The sequence below is a fragment of the Empidonax traillii genome, unplaced genomic scaffold (genome assembly GCF_003031625.1).
Source record: "Empidonax traillii isolate 1590-97213 ecotype Southwest subspecies unplaced genomic scaffold, ASM303162v1 scaffold154:size1206225, whole genome shotgun sequence".
Taxonomy (NCBI): domain Eukaryota; kingdom Metazoa; phylum Chordata; class Aves; order Passeriformes; family Tyrannidae; genus Empidonax; species Empidonax traillii.
This window is the reverse complement of record NW_020955347.1, coordinates 1,012,061-1,039,655: the sequence shown is the minus strand read 5'-3', so window position 1 is coordinate 1,039,655 and position 27,595 is coordinate 1,012,061. Positions and strand designations below refer to the sequence as shown.

At 37.3% G+C, this 27,595-nt stretch overlaps 1 protein-coding gene across 1 annotated transcript in view; it reads left to right on the top strand.

The window, feature by feature from the left end:
* COL25A1 (collagen type XXV alpha 1 chain) overlaps positions 1–27,595 on the top strand; it is a 149,046-nt gene that overhangs the window by 87,197 nt on the left and 34,254 nt on the right. Inside the window, exons 12-19 of the mRNA XM_027884736.1 lie at positions 2,256–2,309; positions 3,851–3,877; positions 6,186–6,230; positions 10,579–10,611; positions 10,773–10,808; positions 14,721–14,765; positions 26,829–26,891; positions 27,435–27,503. Coding sequence (XP_027740537.1) covers positions 2,256–2,309; positions 3,851–3,877; positions 6,186–6,230; positions 10,579–10,611; positions 10,773–10,808; positions 14,721–14,765; positions 26,829–26,891; positions 27,435–27,503 — 372 coding nt within the window. The remainder of the gene's footprint in view (positions 1–2,255; positions 2,310–3,850; positions 3,878–6,185; positions 6,231–10,578; positions 10,612–10,772; positions 10,809–14,720; positions 14,766–26,828; positions 26,892–27,434; positions 27,504–27,595) is intronic.

The following is a 27,595-nucleotide window of genomic DNA, read 5'->3' as shown; positions in this document are numbered from 1 at the left end:
TTGTTACTCCCTTATTCCTTGTATGGACAAGAAATTAGGGAAAGAAATACTATAGGTATGACATAAAATTATTTTATTCCCTGTTCCTCTGAACATTAGAACCAGAATGATAATCACTTCTAAAACATAAAGCCACAAGGTAATTTTTGTGCTGTCCTTCTAGGTTTGCCTTCAATCTTTCCTATTCCCAGAGCTAATTTCTGCTGTTCTGATGCCTCTGACTAGTACTTTCAGAGCCAGAAATATAGTGTTGAACATAGAAAAGTCACATATGGATCAGAAATGAGACTGTTGATATGAATAGGGATTTACTATGACTAGGTGACAGCCTGAGGTTTTCATCTCTTTTCCAAAGAAAATAATTATTTTGTTCTAGTGTTGCAGTCTCCATTTTGTCACAATAGTAGCCTCAGCATTCGTAGCACTTATATGTAAACCTTGGAGGAAAGGGCAGGCTTGGAACTTCAACCCTTTGATTAGAGATTTAAGCCTCCTGAAAATGTCAGCCAGCAGCAGCTGTTTGAAAATGAAGGGGACAGAAACAAACTTGTTTGGGGTGTGAGGATGAGGAAAAACAACTGTATATTCATTGGTCCCTTCTGCTTCATTTTGTCAACTGGCAGTTTTCTTCAAGACCCTTTTAGGTCAATCCTTTAGGACACATCTAATCTCCAACAGCTTCAGATCCTGACTATTCATATATCAAATGTCTGTGCCACTCTATCAGCCTTACAGCTACTGTAGTACAAAGGAGCCTTGAAAAAGGTTTGACACAAATGGCTATTTAATTTCCTGTGAGTTAATGGCACCCAACATTTTTTCTCTGGCTTGGAAAATACCTCACTAGAGTTTTACTAGAACCCCAATGGTTTTGGTTTGTATTTTGAAACAACCCTTGATGAAATTAAAATGTAATTAAGGATACAATGGAACTTGCTTTCACAGAGAATCAGAGTTTATATATCTGTGATTAAAATCGGACTTGAAAATAAGAAAAAGATAAGTCCTTTCTTAATAGAAGGCTTTTATGGAGGATTAGAAAATGCATGTTGTTGCATTTCAAAAAGCCTTTGTCTTAACTCCGCCGTAACTTCTGAGATGAGGAGACTGGTTCATCATCTGTACTAAGTTTGAATACTGTATGAAAATTGTTCACTGAGTTTCTGATACAAATTACTGTTTCTAATTAGTGTTGTATGATTTTATTTACCTTTTCCACATTTTTATACATTTACATAGCAAAGGGCCTATAGAAGAACCTAGATGCAGGCTTTTTCAGATCTTTTTGTGGAAGTTATTTTTATGTGCTCTGCCAAAAATATGATGCAGTTTTGTACACGAGGGTTATCGAAGAAAGTAGGTATATGTTGTGAGACAGATATACATCTGCAGAGGGTTTTGCATAATAAGCCCTAGTTGTTTTACAATAAAGACTAGTCATTGTTTTATCATTTTATCTAAAATAAATATCTGTGTTTTCCCATAAATTTGGGATATAAACACTAAAAAATGTCTTTTAGAGTCTTGTTTTGTTTTTTCTTGTTTGTTTTTTTAATTTGGGGGAGGAAAGAAAAGATTGAAAGTAATTGTTATTTGTTGGTTGACTTATGAAAATCATTTATGACTCCTTGAATTGTAGAAAAATAATATACCACCCATTAAACATACCCAAAATTTGGAATATTGATGTAATGCTGAACATTTTTAAATCTTTTAAAACCGCTTTTTAGCCAGTGGTATTAATGTATCAAAAATAGACAAGCAAAGTAGGTTTAAAAAATTAAAAAGCTCTCTGTTCTCCCAAATTCTTCCATTTCTAAAATGGGCCCTTCTCATTTTATTTCATTATCTGCCTTCTGTGTGAGACCAGAAGCACAAATGTCAAAATCATTTAAGATAAGCCTTTCTTGCAGTATTTCTAGGTTTTAGAAAAGAGGAAAGCATTGACAGTCTTGCTAGGAAGACTATGCTTTTAAGGTTAATTGGCCAGATTTTCAGAATCAAGAGTCACAGTTCTCTTTTCTGTTTAGTTTGACATCTGTGTGTCTCTACCACCTTCAGTAGAATTGTTTCTTGCCTTCTATGGGTTAGAGTTAATCCAACCTGATGAAATAAGGCATTTAAGTGCCCAACTGTGGAGTACATATTCACTGAGTCTTTTTAAATTTTGTTTATCATTACTTACCCAATATGAGAGTATTCATATATTTCATAATGTCTTTCTTAACCTCATCTTTTGTTTTCATTGCCTTTAGGGTGAACCTGGTTTGCCGGGCATAGCAGGAGAGAAGGGAGAAGCGGGGCTTAAGGTCAGTACTGAAAATGGATTAAAAACAGAAACACAGAGTATGTGAGCGCATATATAGATGACAGTCGTGCTTTCCAACTTGGGCTTATATTCTGACTGGCTTTTAATGATCTGCTCCTTCCAGTGATCAGTGCTATAAGAGGCTTTGCACATTTCCCCATAAGGGATCGTGTTCCTCTGCTGTGCATGTATAATCCCGGGCAGCGGCACTGAGGCATAATCGTCCACTGCCGAGTGAATGCAATATGCCTGCAAGTGTTTGGGAATTTGGGGACCTTTTCAGAAGGGCTTTGTTTATGCCCCTTACAATGTGTTTCAGGCTTCTTTTCAAAAAGTGCTGTGGTCAACTCTTTGACGAATGTCAGGGTTAAGTCTTGAGGGCTGATCCTGCTGTTGTGGAAGTTAGCAACGAGCCTCATTAGGAACATGTCTCAGCCTGTATTTGTTACATCAGAATGACTCTTTGCGCTTATTTTATTGTTAAATTATTTGTTCTGCTGTTTTAATATTGAACAAGTGAAACAGAACATAAAGCTTATGATACCTTCATTTAAAAGAAAGCTCAACATGTTCAAGATGATGGGATCTGTGGGCTTCTGTGTGCTAAATTCTAATCCCATCAGCTGTGAGCGTGTGTCTTTGGTGCACATGTGCTCCTCAGCTGATTCTGTGCATCATGCTGCTGCTGACAGACATGCAAGGCAGCCTGTTTACATTTACTGACTGTCTGCTTGTCCATCAGGAATGAAAACAAACCATTTGGGAGCATGACCTTTTCTTACTTTCTATACAGAAGCCAAATTTTGGCAGTTGATGCTTAATTCGTATTCACAGCTGTAGTCTCTGAGTTGCCTAGCGACCGCCAGCCTTCAGAAGGGGCAAATATGAGCCAGAGTGCAGCTCTGAGCCAGAAATGCAGAGATAAGTTGTCAGGGTCAGGCTAGTGTTCAAAAGTGCATTTGCAGTCTCGCAAGCACATTTGAATTTAAAAAAAAAAAATAGTGGCTATGAGCCATCTTTTTATTACAGAGAATATAAGGAGCACTGAAGCCTCTTTACTCTGAAACAGTTAAGAATTAGTTTAAAATAGTTAAGGACTTTTCTATCTTGAGGAACTTTCTGAGCCATTAACAGAATCTTAAGACTTTCCCTTCACATTCAGACTTTGGGGTTTTCCTTTGTTCATTCCCAACATAAGGAGAACCCAATGTAGTAGTTACCTACATTCTTACAGGCCACCTCTCAAAGACATACACCTGTTTGTCAGTGTTTAATCTAGGACAAAAGAGGAGGAGGGAAGTCTTTCCATGCAAATCATTAAGCTTTAAAAATTATGTTGAAGTTGTGTTGTCCATTAAGGTCTATTATATTTACATATTCCATTTATTGGAGATTTTCCTGTTAGATTTTGTCATCTGAGACATTGTCATCAATAGTGACATAATTGTTAGTACTTGACATGCTAATGACAGTAATATTAACACTTTGATTTTTCCTTGAGTTAGTAACTTATGACTTCTTTGTTCCAATTATTTTCATCAGGGTGACCCTGGAGAAAGAGGAGAAAAGGTGAGACATGTTCCACTTCCTTTGTTGTGGTTCTGTTTTGTGTAAATGCTTCCAGAATTGCCAGTGTACTAATTGCAAGTTTAAAAAGAAAAAAAAAAACACAGCTAGTACCTAGAACTTGAGAGTCACTGAGCAACCTTTAGAAGTGTCAGACAATACCTACTAATGGAAGGTATTGATCTGTGATTACTGCAGCGGGATTAATCACAGAGAGCAGTGCTCATGTGTTAAAGGCTGCACAGCTGAGCAGCCATGCAACTAATCCTCACTGTGGTTAGTCTCAGAAAATCATGAGCCTGTCTGAATAGAGATCCACACATTTCTCATAACTTGCTTTTGGTGCTCTGACCTCTGTATGGAATGAAATGACTAGGTAACAGAGTGATAGCTACATAGACTCTAAATGATATCTGGGTATCCAGTTCTCCACACACTGAAAGTGGAATTCTCTGTTCGCATTTGGATCAGTTTAAGGAACAGCGAGGGAATCTGCCCCCATGATCTTAGGCTGTAGACTGTCTGGAGAGGTACCAGCAGCACAGATGATACACTGATGATGCTCTGACTCGCTGTGAGTTGGCGAGGAATTACTTCTCTGATGTCCTCAGTCGCACCAAGACAAGACAAGGGGCTGGAAGAAGCTCCATGCTGCAAAAACAGGAGCATAATTTTGCTCTGCCGGGGAGAAGCACCCACATACACACTGAGGTAGAGTTTGAGCTTCTGCATCTGTACACAGGGGCAGATTGAGAATAAGGCATAATCCTTATTCTGAGTAGGAATCTGTACATGGCCTCATCTGGTTCCAGTGCACGAAGCCATGTTTTTAAAAAGTAAGTTGCTTTTATTGAGGTGCAATTTACTCTTGAGAAATCTTTACCCATGTCTTTGCAGCTACAACTGAATTTCACTTCCAGATGTCTGTAAATCCAATTCATTTCACATTTTGAAAAGCCTATAATAAAAATAATCCAGGGAAATTTTGAAAGTCTATACCCCACATGTAGAAGTATGTAACTGGGAATCTTTTTTCATGAAATAATTTCTTCTGTTGTTTGTTGAAGTGCTTCAGTAATCCTATGTTTGTTTTCAGACACAAAAGGAATAACAATGAATTTTAACATATATTGAATTTCCGTTACTTAAAATCATTATAATTTTCCATAATTTCCATAATTTCCACAATTCCTTTGTCTTTTCCTAAAAGTGTAATTACAAATGCCCTCAGTGTGCTTTATCATGTCATATGAACTTCGGATGACATTCCTAACAGTTCTATGTTTAATCAAGCCCTTAATTAAAGTGCTGCTAGATTGTTACCTGGTTCCCATTGTGTCAGGGACTGTGATATACAAATTACTCTTAAGTCCTTCTAAATGAAATTTGACATTAAGGTTTTTGGAACAATATGACAGATGCTGAATAAATACTGCTATTTGAATACTACTACTGGTTATCTGACCAAGAACAGGAATCTTTTTTTAGCCTACTTCAACTCAGTATTTATCAATATTTTTGGCATTTTTAAATATTTTTTGCACTTCACATGAACTTCAAGTCCCACAGGAGTTTTTGACCTGTAGTCTAACTTAAAACATCGACTATTTGGTGTAGACCGGACTTCTTATATGGCTATATGACTCTAAGTAAAAATTAGGTCTTTTTATAGATAAATCTTTTGAAATTTTTCTTTAAAAAGTTGGTGGTTTTTTTAAAGTAGAAAATGTCTACCCAGCCATGAAAAAGTGTTATCTGAACATCACTTTTTTAACAAAAAACAAGGCATAGAATTTATGTAGAGATAACAGTCATTTTGGTAGCTCCTTGGAGGAATGACATTCAGTGAATTTCTTTTAGTTTGTGCATTATTCAAGAAGGACTTCAGACTCAGAGAGTATATACCATAAATTACTTGAGAATCCTGATAAAAAATATTGGAAAAGTATTGGAACTGTCATCTGAATTATATTAGATGCATTTAGGTGAATGTCTCTGTGTTGGGGAAAAAAAAAAAAAAGGATTGGCAATTTAAAATGCTGAATCATCATGAAACCATTAAATCATTCCTTCGTTGCTAAACCACAGTGAACTCAGCAAATTGGTAGATTATACTGACAGGTTGTTGTTTGATAGTTTGATTGTGAAAGAGATCACGCTTATAGTGAGGTCTGTATAAGACAGACACTTCCTGACAATGTCTCGGAGAGACTGACTACCTGGTTAACAAAATCAACTTGGCAGTCATGTTGGAATGCATGTTGAATGCTTACATAAAATCATTAAAATATAATATGTATTTTAATTATAGGGGGATGCTGGAGAAAATGGACTGAAGGGTGACACGGGAGAAAAGGTACACTACTTATTAGCAGAGAAGAAAATGTGTGCTTTAAGCATGTTTACAATATAATGAGCTAATGAAAATAATAATTTGATCAAAAGAAAAATGCATTCTAAGCTGAGGGTTTTTTTAAAGATGAACAATTTGAGTTCATTTTTATGAACAACAGAAAAATTGTCACTATTCTGTCCAACTAAGCATAAGATTTCTGACTTTAAACAGTAGTAGTTTAGTACAGAATACATCAGCATGTTTCTAACTCTTTGCTGAAATTTGCATCATATTGAAGCTTTGGTCAAAGCCTGTCAGATGGAATTGGGTCTGTTGATTTAAGCCATTTCTGATGCCTTTATTCCCTTTAATTTTTTCCCTTCTGTGTTTCTCTCAAAGAGAAGGGACCAAACGAATATGGACAAAAATTATGGTACTGTGATAGGTAACTTCCCTCCAAAATTGGCTGCTGGACAATCAAGAGTTGAAGATAAAAACACACTTTAAATCTGTAATCCAAGTGACAGCAATAATAACCTCACTTGATACCTTGCTGGTTCACTGTTGAAAAGTACCAAGATGTTGTAGAAATCACTGAAGAAGAGACTTGGTCACATTTTTTTTTCCTTAGTTTCATTTTATGTGACACTTATGCTGTACCACTGGAAAAAAAAAAAAAAGAACATGGGTTTTCAATGTGGTTTACTTAAACAAGTCATAGTCTTTAGCAATCAGGGTAAAGCCTGTGTTGCACAGGAGGAAGGGTCACACATTGATCTATTCTGGCCATCACCTTTGAATTCATATGCTTCTAAAAACATTTACTTTAGTGACTGCACTTTAGCAGAAACATAAAAATTTTTTGTTGTACCCTCACATGTGTAATGCTTAACCACCTTAGTGGTTCAGTGCAAGGAGAAATTTGTGATGGATTTATCAAGCTGGTAGGGAATGCATGCAGATCCCTCAGGACCTTTGGATACAGTAAAGCTACAACTTAAAACAACATAAGGATTTTTTTGGGTATAGTCTAAAGTCAGTAATTAAAAATAGACGTCAGATTTAAAAATAGTCAAGTTATTTGATTCTCAAAGTTCATTTAAATAATACTTTATCTGCAGTCATGGTTATTAACCCAGATGAAAGTCTTAAGAACCTTATTTAGTTCGTTACACAATGTATGTCAGTAACATAATCTTGATCCACTTTTATGTGGTTTAAGAATATAATCTGTTAGAAGCATGAGATTGTTGTTCAGATTAGATAGTTCTGCAACAAGTAAATGGGAAGTTTATAATCTCTCTGGGAAGCCTAGTGCTGCTTCACTTGTTGCTTTTCCACTTTATCAACTGTGAGAGGGAGCTTGTATCCACTAGAATGCCCATACTGCACTGTGTTCAGCAGTGTGCACATCTCCCTGTTTCTGCCCAAGTTTTAAATATTTCTGTGTGAGCTTTCAGCATTTTGGCAGTCTAATTGGGATCAACCTGTGGAAAGTATAGGTCATCATGAGTCTTCTGATATTGCCAGATCTGAAGAAATTTCAGTACACCTGTTGAACTTCATAATGCAGAAGTCTCCCATTTCTTCTAGGTTTCATATGAGTTTCAGAGGTGGGGTGGTGACATGGGAATATGTTCTGTTTGTTCAGAGTACATTGCTTTAACCGTAACAGGTTAGAATCCTCTGCATTAATTTTTGCAAGACTGAGCAGAATTGTGACTGTTGATTTTCATTATTTTTCCTCCATTTTCCCTGCCTCCAAGACAGTCTGCCGCCCAGAAAAAAAAAAAAAAAACCAAACCAAAAAACACCAGTTCTTATAGGAGAGCTGCAGCTTAAAGTTCCTGATAGACAACTCTGCAAACAGCGCTTTCTAAAGAGCTTAGGAGGGTGGGTTTTGACAGATAATTTAGGAGTAAGCATTAAACTTGGTGTCATTACTTTGCACTTGTGCTGCTTTACAGAGTTTGTATTCTTTCCTGTTCTTCAGCATAGGAGGAATTTTTTGCTCTGTGATCATTATGTGTAATTCAGCATGACTTTGCCCAGAAATTGCTAATCATTTAAGTGACAGAGGAAATCAGAATGACTATTTCAGACACATTTAATAAATATGCTCCAGAAGTAGACTTGACTTTTTTTATGTATTTCTTTTTTGTTTGTACTTTTTTCTGTATTATAAGACTTAATAGGGCTCTTTTTAAAGTGTGTTTGTAAGAGAGCTGCTGGATGTATTCAGAGATGAGATAAATCTGGTATCCACTCGGTTCTCAGGTATTCAGGCACATACATGTACAGACCCTTCCTGCTCAGTAAAGAAGCCATTAATTTTATGTAAATAAATGCAGAGAACATTGCAGTAGATATGTGTAGTGACGCTACACATATGCTTAAAAGATTTAATCCATAGTTCATAAAAATTAAAAACATTTCTTTAAAGGCTTAAATAATGTTTCTGTGAGATAAATGCTCAATTTTATTTATATGGTGAGAAAGAGAGATACCAAGTGACAACAGTTTCAGACTTGCTTTAGGAGCAGGTTCCTGTTTGTGCAATTAATTTAGTTTCATTTCATCTACCACTGTACTTAGTGATTCTCAGATGTGGACTTGGGTGCTTATTTCTTGACCTGAGACTTTAGAATTAAAGTGTCTTTGTTGAATTGTCCTACTTTGAAGACAGTCTTAATGCGAGACTTGATTTCTACATTCTTCCACTGTAGCCTTGGTCCCTAGAAACTACCAAGTATATTCCTTCTTCTCACATGTTACCTGCTAAATTTTCTTCATTTGTGAACTGTTTGACTCATCAGTGAATTGAGAATTGTTCTCCATATCCATCATTACCCTTTACAATGTTTAACTGGCTAATGTGTCTTACCAGTTGCTTTGCCACTTCATGGCTATAAAAAGTCCTTGAGGCTTTCAGTTGTACATGCTTGTAAGGGATATTAGCAGTATCACTCATGCATGTCTATCAAAACGAGGCAGCTCAGGTTTCCATCCGTGTATCAACCCCTCATAATACTGATTTTTGTGTTTTCTTTACACAAGAGCAAGCTGCAGTAGCTGTGTACTGTTATTCTTTAAAGGACAGTGAGCATGTAAACTGGTACCATTTAATTTTGTAAGATAATACCAAAGAGACTCCATACCCAAACCACTTTTAAAGGTATGGCATTCACAGAATGCTTCCTGCAGCTTCACTGAAACGTCAGGAATGGGTATCCCTATTTGCATTGTAGCACAAAAAATATTAAGCATTTATATTTGTCTTACACATTTTCAAAATAGATTACAGTACTACTTTCTATTCTACCTATGTAAATCACTAGCAGGCTGTTGGGGAGCTTGATATTGCTGCCATGTAGCAACTTGTTACTTCCAACAAATGTACATTTATTTTGAATAATGAATAATGAAACCATTTTTCAAATGTATATTACCCCAGCCATCTTCAGTAGTATATAGTTTGATTAGAAAACCTTTCAGTATTTTTTCTTTTTTCTTCCGCATGTTGTTTAAGAAAAAAAAAAAAAGTTAATTGAGTGTACAAGAATTTTAAGAATCCTGTGACAATTGTACAAAACTGGCAACTAAAAACTTCCTTGGCCAAGCTACTCACTGATCCTCTGCCCTTGTACATATCACTGCCTATTAAATCCAGTCAACTCGGTGAAGCACAGACAAGTCTTTTTGAATTCTAGATGCCTCCTCAGAACAGAGACCTTTCCTGAATATGTAAATTGCCGTAGCTAGCTCATCCTGTTAAGGTATTGTGTATCAGTGCATGGATCTATCAGTTTAAATATGCTGAAATGCTGAGGAAATAGAGCTATGACCATCCCTGATGGAGATAAAGTCATAAGTCCCTGGGGCTTTTTTTCAAGGTGAGTCTTCATTAGCACAAAAAAATTTGTCAGTTGAGACCTGACACTTGCCATCTGTAGAATCAGGTCAAAATCATCGCTCAGATTCTTTGCAAGTAGCAGTAAATTATTGTAAATGTAGATCAGCAATTTAGAGATGTCAAAGTATGTTCTGGCTTTGTGAAGTACGTTTATACAAAATCTGTAGTTATTACATCTGCATTATTGTGAAATTTGAGGTTAACTGTTAACACTGTTTGGGGGAGTGAAACTAAATCTCTTTGCATGATCTTGATAACAATACTGTTCCTTTTCTGAATAACAGTGATTGAATTCATTAGTTAAATTCCTGTGTAGCAGCACAAAGAACAGGCAATCTTGCTGTATAGTTATTTTGCAGTATAATGTTGCTGTAGTCTTACATGATTTGTTATAAGTGTTTCCTGAAAAACTTCATGTGTAATAAGTGTGATTATTTCTTGTGGATTTTGTATCAGGGTGACCCTGGTTCTTCTGCTGCAGGAATCAAGGTAATGTACTTTTAAAGCAGTTGTGCAGGTAGAAGAGGGGTGGTGGTCCATGTTACTTTACAGCGTCACAGACATTGTGGGTATCATTAATGTTACGTTTTTCTACATCTCTATCTTTAATTCATTTATTCAGATCTCATCTTTCATCTGTTTTCTTACAGGGTGAACCTGGTGAATCCGGGCGGCCTGGACAAAAGGTATTACTTGGCATTGTTCAGTTTTCCTTTTTGTTGGATTTGTGATAAACGATGTTACATCAGTGTTAGCCCTGGCCCCTGTACGAGGATCAGCCCAAGGCAGTACAGTTTAGCTGGCCAAGGCCTGTACATATTTGGTGTATGTTCATTTTGTGTTTTAAAAAAACACAGGAATGATGATACTAATTAACATGAAAAGCAATATTAGACTAACCCACCTTCCCTTTTAGCCACAGCACACTTCTTGCATTGAAAGCCTATTCAGTTGCAGCTGGTGAGACTAACAAAGAATGGCTCTGTTCCTTCAGTGATCATAAGCTAACCCTGCATGTTTGACTGACTATTAACCTTCAGACTATGGTACATTATTACATCTCTGTAGGAAGAAAATAAGTATTGACTAGAATCTTTTTCCACATGTACCTGTTAGGGGAACAAAATAAGTATTGACTAGAATCCCTTTCATATATTCCTGGAAGGGGAATCAAACTGTCAGAGGCATGTGGTATGTTTGGACAGACATAGACCAGGTAATGCTGCTCTGTTCTTCCTTCCAGGGGAAGAAATGCCCCTGGGTGCTGTGTGACTGAGGCTGCTTCTGCAAGTAAAGGTTCTGCAGGAGTTATAATGACTCTGTGCTGCATGAGGCCATCTGAAGCTGGGGAATTTGCTCTTTAATCCATAGTGCATCAAACGCAGTGAATGCTGTGCATTCAGCTCCCTTTCATGAGAGTAGGAGGCAGGTCCTGCAGGGAGAGCAAAGAGACAATGAGAGAACTAGGTTTTTTTGCTTTGCAATACTTAGTTTCCCTCGGGAGCCATCGGCACCATTCTTGCCTCTTACAATATTGAAAATTAGCCACTGCTGCCAGAGCGGAACAGAGTCCAACTGCCAGTTGAGCTAGCAGGTATTCCAGACAGACAATCAAGAGCTAAAATTCTATATAATGGATGGCGACATAACCGTTTTCTAATACTCAAGATATTTTGGTGACTAAGCAAAACTCCAAACCACGTATAAATAAGAAATAAATAAGAAATTAAGTCTTTTTGTTTGAGAAATTATAATTGTCATCAATTATAAGATACTAAACAAAGACTATTATGGTTGCAAATGCAGTTCTTTAGTAAAATACAGTTTTAATTAGGAGAGGTAATCAAAGTTGTTTAAAGCTATCTAATCTACAGAGTCATTCAGTGTGTGCATTCTGCATTGCATGCTTTGCTTGGGTAATAAACCAGAAAATGCACTTAAGAGCCTGTGGAGATTCATACTGTCATTAGGCAAAACTAGGAGTGATTTACCAGCAGACTCCTGGATCTCAGTCCTCGGGCACTCATTTAGGCAGCATGGATGAGTGAGGGGTCCACAGTTCAGACTTTCAATAATCTCAGCTTGTTTACACCAAGGGGAACTTAATGTGTTCTTTCCATTTGCATCATAAGCTTCCACTGTGCCACGTTCATGTCCCAACCCAAACCAGCAGCTCCTATAATGCAGTTATGCAGTGTGCGTCCTCCAGACAGGTGCCCCATGTCTGCTGCTCTGCACCCCTGCTTAGCAGGGACTTGTCACCCCACCAGAGATTGTGGGGGGCTCTTTTTCCAACTAGAGGCATGTCTCTGCCATCTACGTCATCTGAATACTTTTCCCTCTTCTGTGTCCCATTCCTGTTTCCTTCCTGTATCTTCTTTTCTTCCTCTCATTCTCGTTGTTCCTTATCCATCCTCTAAGGACAGATGTATATTGAGCTGCCCACCTGAATATTATTTACATTAAATGAAATGAGGCAGTGTTTTCGGCAATCTGACAAGGCTGCTGTGTGCCGTATTGTGTGCAGAGGGGATAGGATGACCTGCTGTGCCAAGCTGAGCATTATGAATAGAGTTGGTATACAGCCTTGGTTTCTTTAAAAATCATTCTTCTCAAAAATCATACTCAGATATTAGGAAGGGTCCAGAAGAGAAAATAATATGCATTCATCTGCAGTACCAATTGTAATTAAGAAATAGTGATTTATATAATTGTGTTTCGCATTGTTTAATGTATCTTTGAGGGACATTTTAATTGTTTTAGATGACTGTGACTTTGAACTGGCTTTGCTGGACCCTCTTCTTGTTATGTGTGAGCCTACGGGGGTTACCTCTGTCCCAAGATTAAATAGTGACCTACTGCAGCAATACTATTATATTATCGATTATAAATATTCAAATGCTGTGCTTAGAAGTGAAATATACAGTGCCTCCACAATTAGATAAGAAAAGTTCTTGATAGTAATTTTGTATGTATGGCACGCAAGAAATGTTTGCAGTTAACATTTTGTTAGTTCAATGGAGGCCTTTTAAAGGATTATTCTTTTGCAAGATGATAACCCAATTTTTGCTTTAGAAAGTGTTAGTGAGCATATCAAAAAATAACAGTGTCTGTTGAAAATGGCATCCTAGCTTCAGTTCTTCTATCTGATTTTATAGTTAATATTTTGAGACTGGAATCTTTCCTGTGCTTTTAGGCAGTTTGAACAATTAGAATTTTGGAGAAACTAAAATGCACAAAGAAGCTTTTATCAGATCATTCTATACCACTTGAAAATCACTCCATTTGGTAAAGTGATTCACACAACCTCTCTATTGTGTCTTTCAGTTTGTGGCAGAATGTAATTTTGTTATGAACATTTCAAGTCTATTCAATATTACTACCTCAAAGAAGTATCTTTGGGTACTGTAGTTTGATGAACATCTATATTATGTATGCATGTGTTTGTGTTTGTGTACGTATACATGTGTTTATGTGAGTGTAGGAATGTATGTAAGCGTGTGTGTACACAGACATGTAAGATATTTTAATAGCACAATCTGTATGAATCAGCCCAAACCACAGAGTTGAAATCTGGATTTCTGTAAAGCTCAGGAGTGTACAAAGTCTGGGATATGGTTCAACTTCTAATAAAGGTAAAAGTTGGCTTCAGAGTTCAGACCTGAGCTTCCAGAAAGTTCAGGGAATATTCAGATCCAAAGTGCTGTTTAGAATCCACCTCTGTATTAAAATAAAATCTCCAGCCTTTAAAATAATGATTTCTTCACATGTTATTGCTCTTTTTTTCCTCTTCATCATCTTTATTTCCCTGGACAAAATCTTTCCATTTAGCTGATATCTCAAAGTGACCATTTGTGAGAATGTTGTCATTCTTGTCTTAGACTAATTTCAACTTAATTTCTGAATTAAAACATTCTGGTTTCAAATACCTGTTACAAAATTACCCTTGCAAATGCAGTTCTATAGCTCTTTTAACCGCAATTTTAAATAAGCAAGGCTTTTCTGGGTAAAGCAGTAAAAGGTTATACTCCCACTGTCCTTCATGACACCGTGTAGATTCACAGATAAATAGCAAGCTCTGAAATGATGCCATGGATAGCTCTATAAAATTGATGGCCCAGTTATAATTATGCAGTCCTGCTTGAAGCATGCAATTTAAACTAAGCTCTTCTGAATTGCTTTGTAGCTAAATCAGACAGTTACACAGCACAGTATCTAGCTCAGGATTGAGAATGGAACAGAATTAAACATCTGTTGTAAGTTTGGAACTTAAATGGCAGAGTGTAAAGTGAACCACTACTGCTTGTTTTCTTCTCTTTTGCTGAAGGCTAATAAGAATTCGTGTTTGGTTTTCCTGACATGGATTTTCAATCTGGTTGTCATTTTCATATCCAAGGTTCCCAGAAGATACCTAAGGTTTTAACACAACTCTTACTCATTGTACATTTAAGACACTTATTTTGAAAATATGAGTCCTGCTGCAGCTGACTAGCAGTCATTCATGCTCTTTTAACTTCCTGCACAATTTACGGGGGTGTTTTCTGGATAGTGATCATAACTGAATAATGTCTGTAATATTATGTAATTTTCCTGTGTAGGGTGAACCAGGTCTTCCTGGGCTTCCTGGACTCCCTGGAATAAAGGTAAATAAACTGTGTATCTGTTATGTTGGGGAGGGACATCACAAAAAGGGGGAACTGCAAGAATTTGGCTCAAATGGACTTGCTGTAATTGTCTTACATCTTCTGAGTCTCTGCTATAAAACTGGGGGTTGGCATAAAAAGGTTTCACATGGAAAATTGATTAAGTGTCTATGAGTAAGCGAACAGTGTAGCTTACATTTAAATGTGAGATAAAATTAAAACATTGCATTCTAGTGTGTGGGTTTTTTTACTCTAAAATATTAGAGGGGTTTATATATTTATTTTTTTTTATTACTTAATGGAAGACTCTTGTCATCAAAGTTTTACTTGGTTTCTACTTTGATGTGTGCTTTCCAGTAGCAATAATATACTGAATTTACCAAGCCTCCAGCCAGAGAATGCATTAATTATACACAGGCTGTGGAGAACTGGCTCTGTTGATAAAAATACTCTGTGCTCCATTACACAGCAGTGATTTCCACTAACAAGTCAAAATGTTTTAGTAAGACTCTTGCCAGTATTAGGTACAGTACCTGACCCAATACCTGGTTTAGTCCCTGGCTCCCAGTTTATCTGGAATCTTTAGGCAAGTTGATACAAAAGACACGTGGTTGGTTGAGTTCTAAGTAGTTGCATTGGGAGTTGCAGACACTCGCACAGTTCAAGCTGTACCTGTATAATTCTGCACAGAGCGAGTGGATTCACACATCCTGAGTGAGTACAGATTAGAATGGTCGCTTCTCCTTCGTGGAAAAGACTGTTCTTTCAGGAAACAAAATCATTACGTTCCAGCATGGGCCTGTGTATGCCTCGAGGAGATAGTTTTTATAACTTCTCCCATAACAAGGAGGATAAGTCAGAGACCAAATTCTTGTCCATTGTGGTAGGATTCAGGATTTATGTAATGGAATGTAATATTTGCAATGGTTTTCTTAAGGGACCTGTGAATTGCCACAGCATTGAAGCATAATGTCCCTTCTGTGTTCCTAATGAATTATGGGAAGAATTGAATGTGCATATTAAAGTTTGTGTGTTGGAACAGCTGAAAATACAGTTCCCAGGGAGGTTGTTCATTTTCTGCAATAATGAATCCTATACTGACTAGTGAAGATCATGTAAGAGGAGAGTCTTGTGTGGTTAAACTATTTTTGTAAGGACCTTTGGCAGCAATCCCTATTCTATTTACTTTAACAGTGAGCAAAGAGTAGCTCAGTTGAAGGTCATTGGGGCACTTGCCTGGGGCACTCATCCTGGGAACACTTGCCAAAAGCAACTGGAGTTGTGGCTGGTCTTTGGGGATTCCATCTTCATGCAGACCTTGCATGTCCATGCATATAACCAATAAATAAAAAAGTCTACATCTGAGCATCTGCTCTGGAAAAATTATTTGTTGGCAGTAAGACTGGCTCAGAGGGGCAGCTTTCAAAATCACCTGAAAGGCAAGAAGTGAAGTGAAAAATGGATGAAGTGTGGGATTTTTGCCCAGTGAAAATTTGTTTCCGAATTCAGTGGATCCAGTGGAAAAACAGTGCAGCTGCCTGCAGAGTAAAATGGAATCATTTGGTTAAATATTAATCATTTAGGAAAATGCAGTCTTCTATTTAAAATCCAGTCCAGAGGGAGAGTTGTGGTGTTTCAGTGAAGAAATTTTGTCTAGTGCATTTCTGCATTGAGGTGTCTGTCTGTACCCTAGATGGTGACACAGCACGCTAGCAAAATGTGCATAGGAGAGAGCAAAGCATATCTGGTCACATCAGGCTTACAGGATGAGTGCTGTTCCATTCAAGGCATCTGTAAACTCTGTGTAATTAAGCAGTCTGTAGAAAAGAAACCTGGACTTTTCTGTCACTGAGATCTATGTCTGAGTGAGATGAGGTAGAGAACATGAGGCATGAGAAGAGGTAGCAGAAACTAGAGAATGGCTGGAGTTAGGAATATGGGCACTCCTCAGCAAAGAAAAGGTAGTATTTTCCCCCTTTTCTCACCCTCTGTTTTAGGAAAGATTTATATCTCACCATGGGAAAATCATCACATCAAATTCCAAAAACAACATCAGCATTATCTTACTGAAAAATAAATTTCCAGGGAACTAGTGTTGATTGAAAATTACTTCAAAATAGCAGTGACAGGATAAGTCTGGACTTGCAATCACTTGGCACTATCATGTTATTACCACACAGAACAGAGAGGAATTCTATTTGTAGCAGTGACTTTTTTACTGTCTTTTTTTTTCTCTTTTTTTTTTCTGCTGTTTTTGTTCTCTCTTTTTTTTTTTTTTTTTTTTTTTTTTTTTTTTTTTTTTTTTTTTTTTTTGATTGTTTCTTGTTGTTGGTTACAGTATTTTCAAGGATTTTTCAGAACTTTATAAAACTCTTCAAGATATGTCTTTGCTATTCTCTTAAGAGCGATTTGCGGTGATGGTATGTGTAATGCAAAAGAAATAGTACAAACACCTCACAGTGTTGTTACAACATCTAGAAACTTTTCACAATATGTAAGTTTCCATAAGGGAAGTTTTTCCTAGCAAATGGATAACAGCATTCTTGTGAATTTGCATGCCAGCCCAGTAGCTGTTGGCAGAGATTTTTCAGGCTATTTCCAAACTTTATGAGAGGTAAAGAAAAGTAGATCAAGATACATGGATATTCTACACAGAAAAGATTCCTGGATGTAGTTCTTAAATATTAAATAGTAAGTTCCTTGTTCTTTAAATCTGTTAGTTGGACTGAAATTTACTTCCTTGTGAATTAATCTCTGCCGTGGCAGAGTGTATTATGAAATGTTTTAGGTAACAGTAAACATACATAGCACTCTTTACACATGGTAAACCAGCCTATGATAACACAAATGCCATGCCAGGCAATGGACCATATCTGTCCAGCTACATCTCATCTTTCTTCTTATGGTTGAAGAAGCTTCCCAAGACATTCATTCCAGTGTGCTCAAACATACATAAAGGATTAATAGATACTAATCACTGAGAAAGTTTCAGCTTCTTATAATACCATTTCAATTAATTAATCAATGTTCCTGGGAACCTGTTAGGACTCAATTGAATGTGATACTGGAGCCTGAATGAGCAGCAACATGGGATGGACATGCAAGTATCATATCTGAATTCAGAGTATGCAGCAGGGTCTTTTATTACTTACTTTTCTAGACCCATTCACTATGCACATGCGGATGTTTTGGGAGTTCTTCCTGTTCCTTTGCAATCTCTCGTTGTCAGTTGGTGCCATGGAGGAAACATAAGTGCAGTCAGTTGTTTCCAAGACAGTGAAGAAGCTGTCTGTGACATACTGGAGAAACGTTACTCAGGCACCTGTTGCTGTTTAGGAATGGCTGGAAACTTAATGAGCCCCTGAATGTGTTCCACCGTGTCACTTGGGAAGCAAGTAAGGCACCTAAACACAGAATATTAACTCATCACTCTGCTATCCCCCAACTGATGCCAAGCAGACACAGAAGCCTGTCTGTGAAACACAAACTTCATATATCTGTTTTATCTCATAACTTTTGTGGGAAGATACATACAATGCAGCACTTACTGTAATGTGATGCATACTCTTGTTCATTTTAACGTCAGATGTCTTTCAAATCCACTGCATTGCATTTTCTAGAATTTAGGCTGTACAGTTTTCAACTTCTTCACTGAGTGAGAAGCCTTCACAGAACACAAGCCTCTTCTCAGTAGCAGAACTTTATGCGGGATCAGTGACATTTCTGGCATTTGTCCCTCAGCTTTTAAAACAGATACCGAACCAAAGCTTATGAGTGCATATAAATTTTTATTTTATCCTGTTCAAGCAGACAGAACTGCTGAATGATTTGACATGAGAAAAGACAGACTTCTTAGTTCTTCTGCTTTAGAGAGGTAGGGAAAGCTTTCTGTGTTTTAAAATCTGGTGGAACTGGCTGATTCAATAGACTTGCCTGTGTGCAACATATTGTATCTTTCTATACAATTACTTAGAGTTGAATTCCCTGGGGCTGTGCTTGAGCAAGGTTTCAGAAGAACCTGGATAGGGATATGGGAATTTGAATTATGTCCTTTTCTTTTTATGAAAGCAAAAACAGTTTTAATTTTCTTCAGTACTTTTTTTTTTTTCTGTACCTACTCAGAGATCTTACCTTGTGACTTTCCTAAATCCATGTAAAGGCTGAAAGACTCTGCTCCACAGAAATTAATTTTTAAGCTCTAGAAGAGTTATTACTACTTTCATCCAGTTAGTTCTGTTACGAAAGGGAACTTTCAGAGAAAATGAGAGACAGAATTTTCAAGCTGGATGCACAGTAGTTATTGTCCTATTTAAACACTTGTAGAAAAGAGATCAACAGTTGTTGAAGCTTATGTATTATTGGAAATTGCTCTTATCTGGCAGCAAAATTAAAGAAAATCTGAAGTAAATGGTAGTTCTAAGCATCTCATTTTGGAGTCAATGCTGTTCACCTACAGGAAAGTTTTGCAAATTCCCCTTTTCTCCCAGGAGTTCTTAGGACGACTGTGCACATTTACCTGATGCATTTTTTTCTTTTTGATATTTCCATTCTTTTTCCTGTTTCTCTTCCTTGTCATTCACTGTTAACAGGAAACCTCAATTTTCTCCAGTACTCATATATTCTTGCCCAGGCTTCAGTTCATTTTTATCCGATAGATCCCCATACAGAACTCTTTCTAACCTGGACTCAGGGGCTGGAAGGGACCACCTGACTTTGTGACACACACCTCCAAATCCTGGACACAGAGGTGTGCTGAACACATTAACTGCAACAATTGGAATTTGAGGGAATTAATTTCTCCCTGTTATGCACTTACCTTAGATTATATATATATATATATATATATATATATATATATGGAAATATTCAAGTGTGGATGAATTTCCAACCTTTCATTACTCACATACGGTGTTCTTGAAAGTGGATCTTCTGCCTGAGCAGAGGGAAATGCATAGTTTAGTATAGGTTAAATACTGAGAAGTAGACTATAAGGATGCATGTTTTGAGTGCAAATGGTAGGTGATTTAAAAATATAGGACTTAATATCTGTATTTGGTGGGCTAGTTTTCAGAAGTAGCTCTATTCATGGCTGGGTAAAATACATTACACAACTGTGCAGTCCTTTTTGAGTATTCACTTTCCAGAGTGGAAGTATACATACAAACATATCTGTATGTATATAGTTACACATCTATCTTTGTTCCTTCATTCCTAGCGCTCTGGTTTCCATATTTTATGGTGGTAATCACTTCCATAGGGTAAACATGTAATTTCCTAGAAATAATTTTGAGAATCAAGGCCAGAAAATGCAGTCATCATCCACATTGGATGGTATGCATGTGTCAGGAGTGTTTACTGGGGCATTCTTCAAAATATATGCAGTTCTTATTAATCTGTCAGAACCTATATCCTCCAAATCCTGAAAGGTCTCGTTTTCTGTCCTGGAAAATGCTAAAACATAAGTAACTGAAACACAGAATGTTGTTTCCTCTAAAGCTATTACTAGTTGGAAGACTAAGCTTATAATGAACTGTTTCACAGCATATGTTTTATAGCATAGTTTTTCTTTTTACAACAACAAAAAAAATCCAAATCCAAAATTTTGAAAACGGTTGAATAATCTGACAGTCCGTCATCCTGCTGTATTAAGAAACCAAGAATTTTGTCATCCACAAAGAAAACTTGACATCAGTAATCTGAAAGTATTTCTTTGCCTCAAATAAACATTTTTATAAGGTCAGAAAATGAGGCATGCCACTAAGTTCTTTATCTTTCAGAGTAGCAATAAAAATTCATGAGATTTGTTAAAAATTGTTTTTTAAAGAAAACAATTTGAGGCCAGACTCTTCATCATTTAGCAGTTCAGTCATCGCAAATAATTAAAAATTAGGTGCTCATTACAACAAGTTTTTTTATTCTAATCCTCAAAAGTAGTTACCATGCTGAATTGAATTATAATTAGCCTTTAAGTAAAAAGTCCATTATATGATCGATGCATGCAGAATTAATCAGAATTATTACTGGTTCTGTTAATACTCTCCCAAAGCAACTTACTTGATAAGAAGACAGAACTTAAAAGCAAGGAGAAAATCAGGCTCACTAAAAGGCAATATATTTCATGCAAATAGGGGCTTGTTATGAAGCTTCAGGATTTTAGCCAGGTTGTAAGGTTTTACTTCTCTAACTCTGAATGAATCATAAAGACTAAATATGCATTTGGAAATTCTAAACCACAATTGTTTTTCCAACTTTAGAGACTGATTAGGGAGTAACGATATTGTTTCAAATGCGATGAGTGAGCCAGACAACCTGTTTTAACTGGCAATTTCTGGAACCAACTCTGAAGTGATATGAAAAACCTTAAGCAAGACCTTATAAAATGGGGTTAGGGATTTTTTTTTAATCAGATTTCCTTGTACCTTGTTCATTTCCTTCTTAGGAGCTGAATACTGTAGTCCTCCTGAGAGCAAAATTCCCATGGACATCAGGCTATATATAAAGTCCCTCTAATGCTCTTGCAGTGAAAAAAATACTCTCTGACTTGTACAGTCTAAGGCCAGCTGAATTTCTGAGAAATTCACTGCAACTAAGTGCTGCAGACAGGGGCAGGGCATGAGCAAGCACAGCTTCATCAACCACCATGGATTGCTCTGTTCAAGGCTCCTGAGAATTTAACTCTCACTCCTCTCCAAAGCGCAGGCACTGCAGTATTTTGGCTAGATAGCAACCTCAGAAATAAAGTTTTAGGGCAGCAGAGGGCAACTTCCAGAAAATCAACACAAGCACCAGTGAACCAAATCCAATTTATTGTAACTTCATATCTGTTCCCCAACTTGTCTTGCATCTGAGTTTCGGGGTTTGTTGTGGATTTTTTGTTTGTTTGTTTGGGGGTTTTTTTGTTGGTTCTTTTTGTGGGTTGTGGGTTTGGTTTTGTTTGTTTGTTTGTTTTTGTTTTTGTTTTTTTGTAGTTTTTTTTTATGCTAGCTCTTCTATGTATCTCCACCTTTGCAGGATTCTTTCAGTAGAGTTAGGCAAGGAAAGGGCATCATACTGTTTTGTTTTAAATATGCTTGTAAGTGAGCCAGGGTAACGCTGAAGACAAGCATACCTTGGTCGCTTGATGTGATTAAAATGAGGACCCTTCCATGTCAGTGCTTGTCAGAAAGGACACTTTGGGGTCTCCCAAGGTCTGTGACTCCTGAAGAATTTGAAGGCTGACCCATGCCAGACACAGAAATTTTTGGAGAACCATGAGATCTACAGGCAGGAGTTTGGAAGCTCCAAGCCTGTCCAAAGCTGTGTGTTCAAGCATAGTCATGGTTTTCCTTAAGCCCACACAGCTGAGTTTTCTGTGAATGGAAAAAGTGGGATGGATCCACCTTTCCATAATCCTCCGCAGAAATTCCGGATGCTTTGGCATGGTTTGCCAGCTCAGAGGTGTGCACACATGAGTCCTGATCTTGGTACATTCAGACTTCTAAGAGAACACCAGAGAAAGGTGTGTGTCCTGCCTTGTGGCACACCTGCCAGTCAGCCCAGGAGGTTCAGAACTTCCATGGTCTTGGCACACACTGACCAAAATATTTCAGGACCAGTGAACTGTATAATAAAGGTATAAGAGTGTGACATTTAAATTTCCCTGGCAAATTCTACTACATAGCACTAGATAAGAGTAAGGATGGAAATTACATTACTCCTTTCAAATTCGTGGACTAAAGGTTGGTTTAGTCACATTTCTATAGCATAGAGAACATAATATAGTAATCTCTTATAGCTGAAAATAGTAAGGTGACCCTGGGACTTAACAAGTAGGATAGTAAATTCAGAAATGGAAGTGAATTTATTTCATTGTTACAGGAAAGTTGGTGGTTTGGGTGCCTTCCTGTAGCACAGGTATCTTTTTTAGGCAAACATTGATCTGGATGGGAAAATGTGTGTTATAGTCATTAGAAGAATAATTGCAGAAGGAAGGACCTTCTGTGGGAAAACAGTGTATCCAACAGCTACTGTTCTCTGCTGATTGCTTGTATCAGCAAAGAGCTGTTTGTTTCAGGCACTGCTAGTGGCTTAGGTTTGTGAGAACAAAGTTTCAAATAGGGCTGGTGGTGGGTGTCTCAGCTGTGCAATAAAGGCTAATTCTGACCAAATATAGTATTAGAACGACATTGTTAATAAACATTTGCCAAATTAGGGGTGTTTCAAACAGCAGGCAGCATTGCAAAGGGTATTTCAACGGTTGCACCTTTTTTAAGCATAAGTCCAAGTTTTAGCCAATTACGGTTCCATAAAACTTGAAGATGACAGTGAGCATGAACTTAAGTGCATCTTAGGGTTAACCTCTAATATCAAAGCTAATCTCTGCTTCAGCCCATAAAAGCTTTGATCATCATGAAAACCAGTTATGAATATATCTAGATAATAATCCTCATGAAACGTTGGCTATTCTGTGAAGTAAATTTCAAGGTGGCTTTTTAATATTGAATTCTGAGGGAGCTCACATTACCCTAGATGTAGAGCATGCCATTATAGGGCCCTTTAATGGTTTAGACTTTTTATGGTAAGAGGTAAAAATGAACGTCATAATTGTTCATGATTAGCAGTGCATAATTTGCTATCTGACCCACTAATATTTCTACAGACAACACATATTAGTGGTAGTCTGTTAAAATATCAACATATGAAGCCACTAAAAATTATTCTTAAAATCACAACACATCACTTCTGTAAACTGTACGAAATTCACGAGCTTGTTGATTTTTTTTAATACCACTCTGCCCGTGTTGTGATTAATACAGATTGCTCCAAGTCCTAAAAGTAGACGAGGTTTGAGTGCTGAAATTTGTCTTGTTGACATCCTGTGCATTTTGGGAGTTTCTAAGCAGTGTATACCAAAGGGTTAAAGTAAAACATGCAAAAGAGCCATCACTTGTTGATGCCTTTCTATACAGCTGCCCAACAATATTTCAAATGGGGGAGTTCCTTACCTTTCTTTCAAAACATAACTGTTTAACTCCTCTTTCCAGATTTTCTGTTCCTTGTCCCAGCTTTGGCAGGCAATGAAGCTTGCAGTAAATTCTTAGTGGATAAAACTTGGATATTATTGTAAGAAGTTGCAGTGAGATGTTTAAAAAAGTGTTATAAGTCTTGGTTACTCTGATTCCTTGCATTCCTCTCAGCATCTCACAGTAGTTTTGAACAAATTCCGAGTTCATTTAAGCAAGAGACTTAAGAACAGGAGGTGCTTCAGTGAACACCAGAGCCGCAATATTGTCAAACCGAAGTACAGTCATAAACAAGCCTTCACTCTTGCTTTCCTGTACCTATGTGCCAGCTAAATCATAAATGTCATATATATTTACAACAAAAAGCTAAAACTCTTAGTCCTTTATTTTCTAACCACACTCCTCTATGGCTCTGGAATCTTGTTGTTGTGATGGACTAATCCTAATGGTCTCTCCCTTACAGTTGTGTAACAGGGACACCAGCGTGCTTTTCTGAGAGGAAGGTGTTTTCTTTACATTTCACATGTTAATTTTGATACATTCCTTTTTTTTTTTTTTTTTTTTTTCTATTTGAGTGGCACAAAAGGTAGCATAAAGCATGAAGTCAGCAATATTTGCAGAATAAAATGGCAGGATACAAGTGGTAAGAGGAATGGGCATTGCTTTTCATGTAAATATCACTCTTCTGAGTAACTGAGACAGAAATGGCAGAAACAAATTTGATACAGTTGTTACCTCCACTAACTTTGAATGTTGCAGAAGTATACCCGATTGAGAATTTTACTTAATGCCTTATGCCATGGATACACTTCAGAGATTTGAAATATTAGAGAAGACATGGCTTAATTTCAAATCATCCAAACATGTTGTCTTTTTGCTTAGAAGCTTAGTTCAGACGGCAAATCAGATCTGTCTTTTAATCTACTTATCCTCACTAGCACAGCGTAGAGGGAGAATTGCATGCATTTCTTGATGTAGCCAGGTTTTACTGCTGCAGTTTGTTTCATGTCTGATAAGAATACAGTGTTGGATCATGTTCAACTTGGCATCCACCAGAGCCACCACGTCTCTCTCAGCAGAGCTGCTACTCAGACAGCCAGTTCCTAGTCTCTGCTAACACACTACTTTTTCCACTCCACATTTGAAAACATTTGAAAGCTCTGTGCCATGTAAGACCTGTATTTGACTTATCCTGATTAAGCTACTAGCTTCTTCCATTATCAATTGCACTAGCTTTTGCAAAGCATCTTTTTCTAACTTCTTTTGAGATTTTGGGGGAAGGTGGGGCTTCTTGGACTTTGGCCAGAAGTTTTCTTGTGGTATGCAACTGGTATAGTCCTGAGCAAAGAGCAAGAATTTGACTCAAAAGCTGTGCATCAGCCTCTGAGTGACACTTCTAAGCCTTACCCCCGAAAAGATTAAGTCAAGTAGTCACTGCATATTTCATCTGCCTGAAGTCATAATAAGCTGGCCAAGAAATTAGCCCTGGCAAAATTCAGTGTTATAGCAATATGGATCTAATGAGTACTTTCTCATTCTAATATAAATGAGTGAAGCTGCATTGTTCTTCATTTACTGACATTAAAGTGCTTCCATCTGCAGTGATGGAACCTTATGTTACTCTTGCTGGTGTGCAAGACTTCTATAAACTGTAAGGGTTCTTTTGTATGAGAGCAAAAAAGGTTCTCTGTGACATGTTTGTCTCAGTTTATTTCTTTGTTGCCAGACTTTCAACCATGGCCAGCTGGAACTTTACATAAGAAAGCTCATTATTTACTTGTATTTTTTAATAACCTAAATTGGGGTCTTTGAGTGCTTTCTATGGCCCTCAATGTAGCCACATGAAAGATTTCTCTTGTTATGGGCTTGCTTTGAGCTGTTAGTGATGGATTGCTGATGAGAGCACAGGTGAATGTGCAAGAATACTTCATAATTTGCTCGCCCTGTGCAGCATACCTGTGTTTCTAAGGAGGGGAAAAAGGTGAAGTATTACTCAACTGCTCCTATGCACTCTCTGTATGTTGTCAGTAATGGTATCACTACAGGATTTTAATACATCTGTCTTTTAGCTATTTGAAGAGGCATTTGATGGGTAATTTTTAAGATTTAAGTTCAGGGTTATAGTTAAAAGGCTAATAAATAAGTATTAATTAGGTTACACTACTGATTTTAAAATTTATAGTAGCTTGTGGGCATATCTTCTTGATTCAAATTTTTGTGGAAAAAATGCAAGATTAATTAGCAGGAAACTTTATTCAGGAGAGTTTGTGAAGGAAAGCATATGGCTTATTAATCTTCCATTATCCCTCTTCAGGCATGGAGATAGGTAATAAAATATGGCCTTACTCAGTGGCTCAGTGCTGTTTCTGCTGCAGCTCTGCTTGATTCCTGCTATTTGTCTGTTCTGTTTGTACAAATGAATGTGAAGGAAGGGGACAGAACAAGGAGAGAATGAGGAGAACTGTGGCTCATTCCCAGCTGTTCACAGCCAGAGAAGATGTCTGGGTGCAGAGAGCTGAAGTATTTTACTGTCAGAATGAGGAGGGAGAATACCACGGTGCTTCAAGTCTCTGACTTGAAAGGAGATTCAACACATTACAACAGTACCATCTGGCCTCTCCATTTGTCATTGCTTTGTCATACTCTTACCGTCTCTGCCCATCTATTCATGTGCTGCATTAGAAAGCTCTATGTGACTGAAAAGAACTGTCCCTTTCTAAGTTTAGGAACGCTCAGAAGCCTCTTCCTGCCGTCAGACTTGCTTTGATTAGTTGGATGTGTTGCATTACAGACCAGGTTGCATATTAACAGTGCTTAACCTATGAAACCCATATTTAACACCTTCTGCTTCATTTGCATTTCATGTGCTGTGTGATGGCTTGCTACAAGAATTTATGCTGATGAAAGTAACTCATGATGAAAAGTACTTCTATATAACTGTTGCATCACAGCTGGAGAGCTGTAATCAATACAGGGGGAAATACTATTCAAAAGAAACTAGTGTTAGTATAATTACATACTGCTAAATAAATAAACTAACATTCCTCTCATATTTTTAAAGGGTGAACCAGGTTTCATTGGTCCTCAAGGAGAACCTGGCTTGCCAGGGCTACCAGGAACAAAGGTAAGGGGAGTTGGCCAACACTTTGGTGCGAAGCCCCTAGACCTGATGTCAAATTCAACTTCCTCAGCAAGTAGTAGAGACTGAGACTGTACTAATGGAGGAAAATGTGGAAAGTTATAGTTAATGGACCAGAGCTTTGAGATAGATCCATATATATATATATATATATATATACACATATATATATGTATGCATTTATGTATATATATGTACTGTTGCCCTCAAAAAGTTTGAAGGCAGATGTTGTCTCACAACTTTTAGATTAGTGAATACCCTTTTTTCATGTTAGAATCCAAAACTGACTTGTTCAAGAGCCAGAATATGCATGACTAAAGAAACTATATTTTCATAAATGTGCTGTTTTTTTAGAAAAATGGCTTGAAAGTTTGTACAGGGATTAGAGTTTTGATACTACCCACCAGACTGAAAATACAGCTAAAGTAAACCTCTGTTTCTTCTGTTGGCTTGGATTCTTTGGTTGTGCTGATTTGGTGTGCTAAAGACTGCCCAGTATTTTCCATATATGTGTATCTGTTGCAATAGGGTGACAGAGGAGAGGCAGGCCCTGTTGGGAAGGGTGAGCGAGGTGAGCCTGGAGTCCCTGGACCAAAGGTCAGTCTGATTTTATAATGGAAAGGTTTTGTTAGTTTTACAACTTATGAACACATCTTTTCCTGCTGAGAAGCAGAACAAAACTTGGTGAG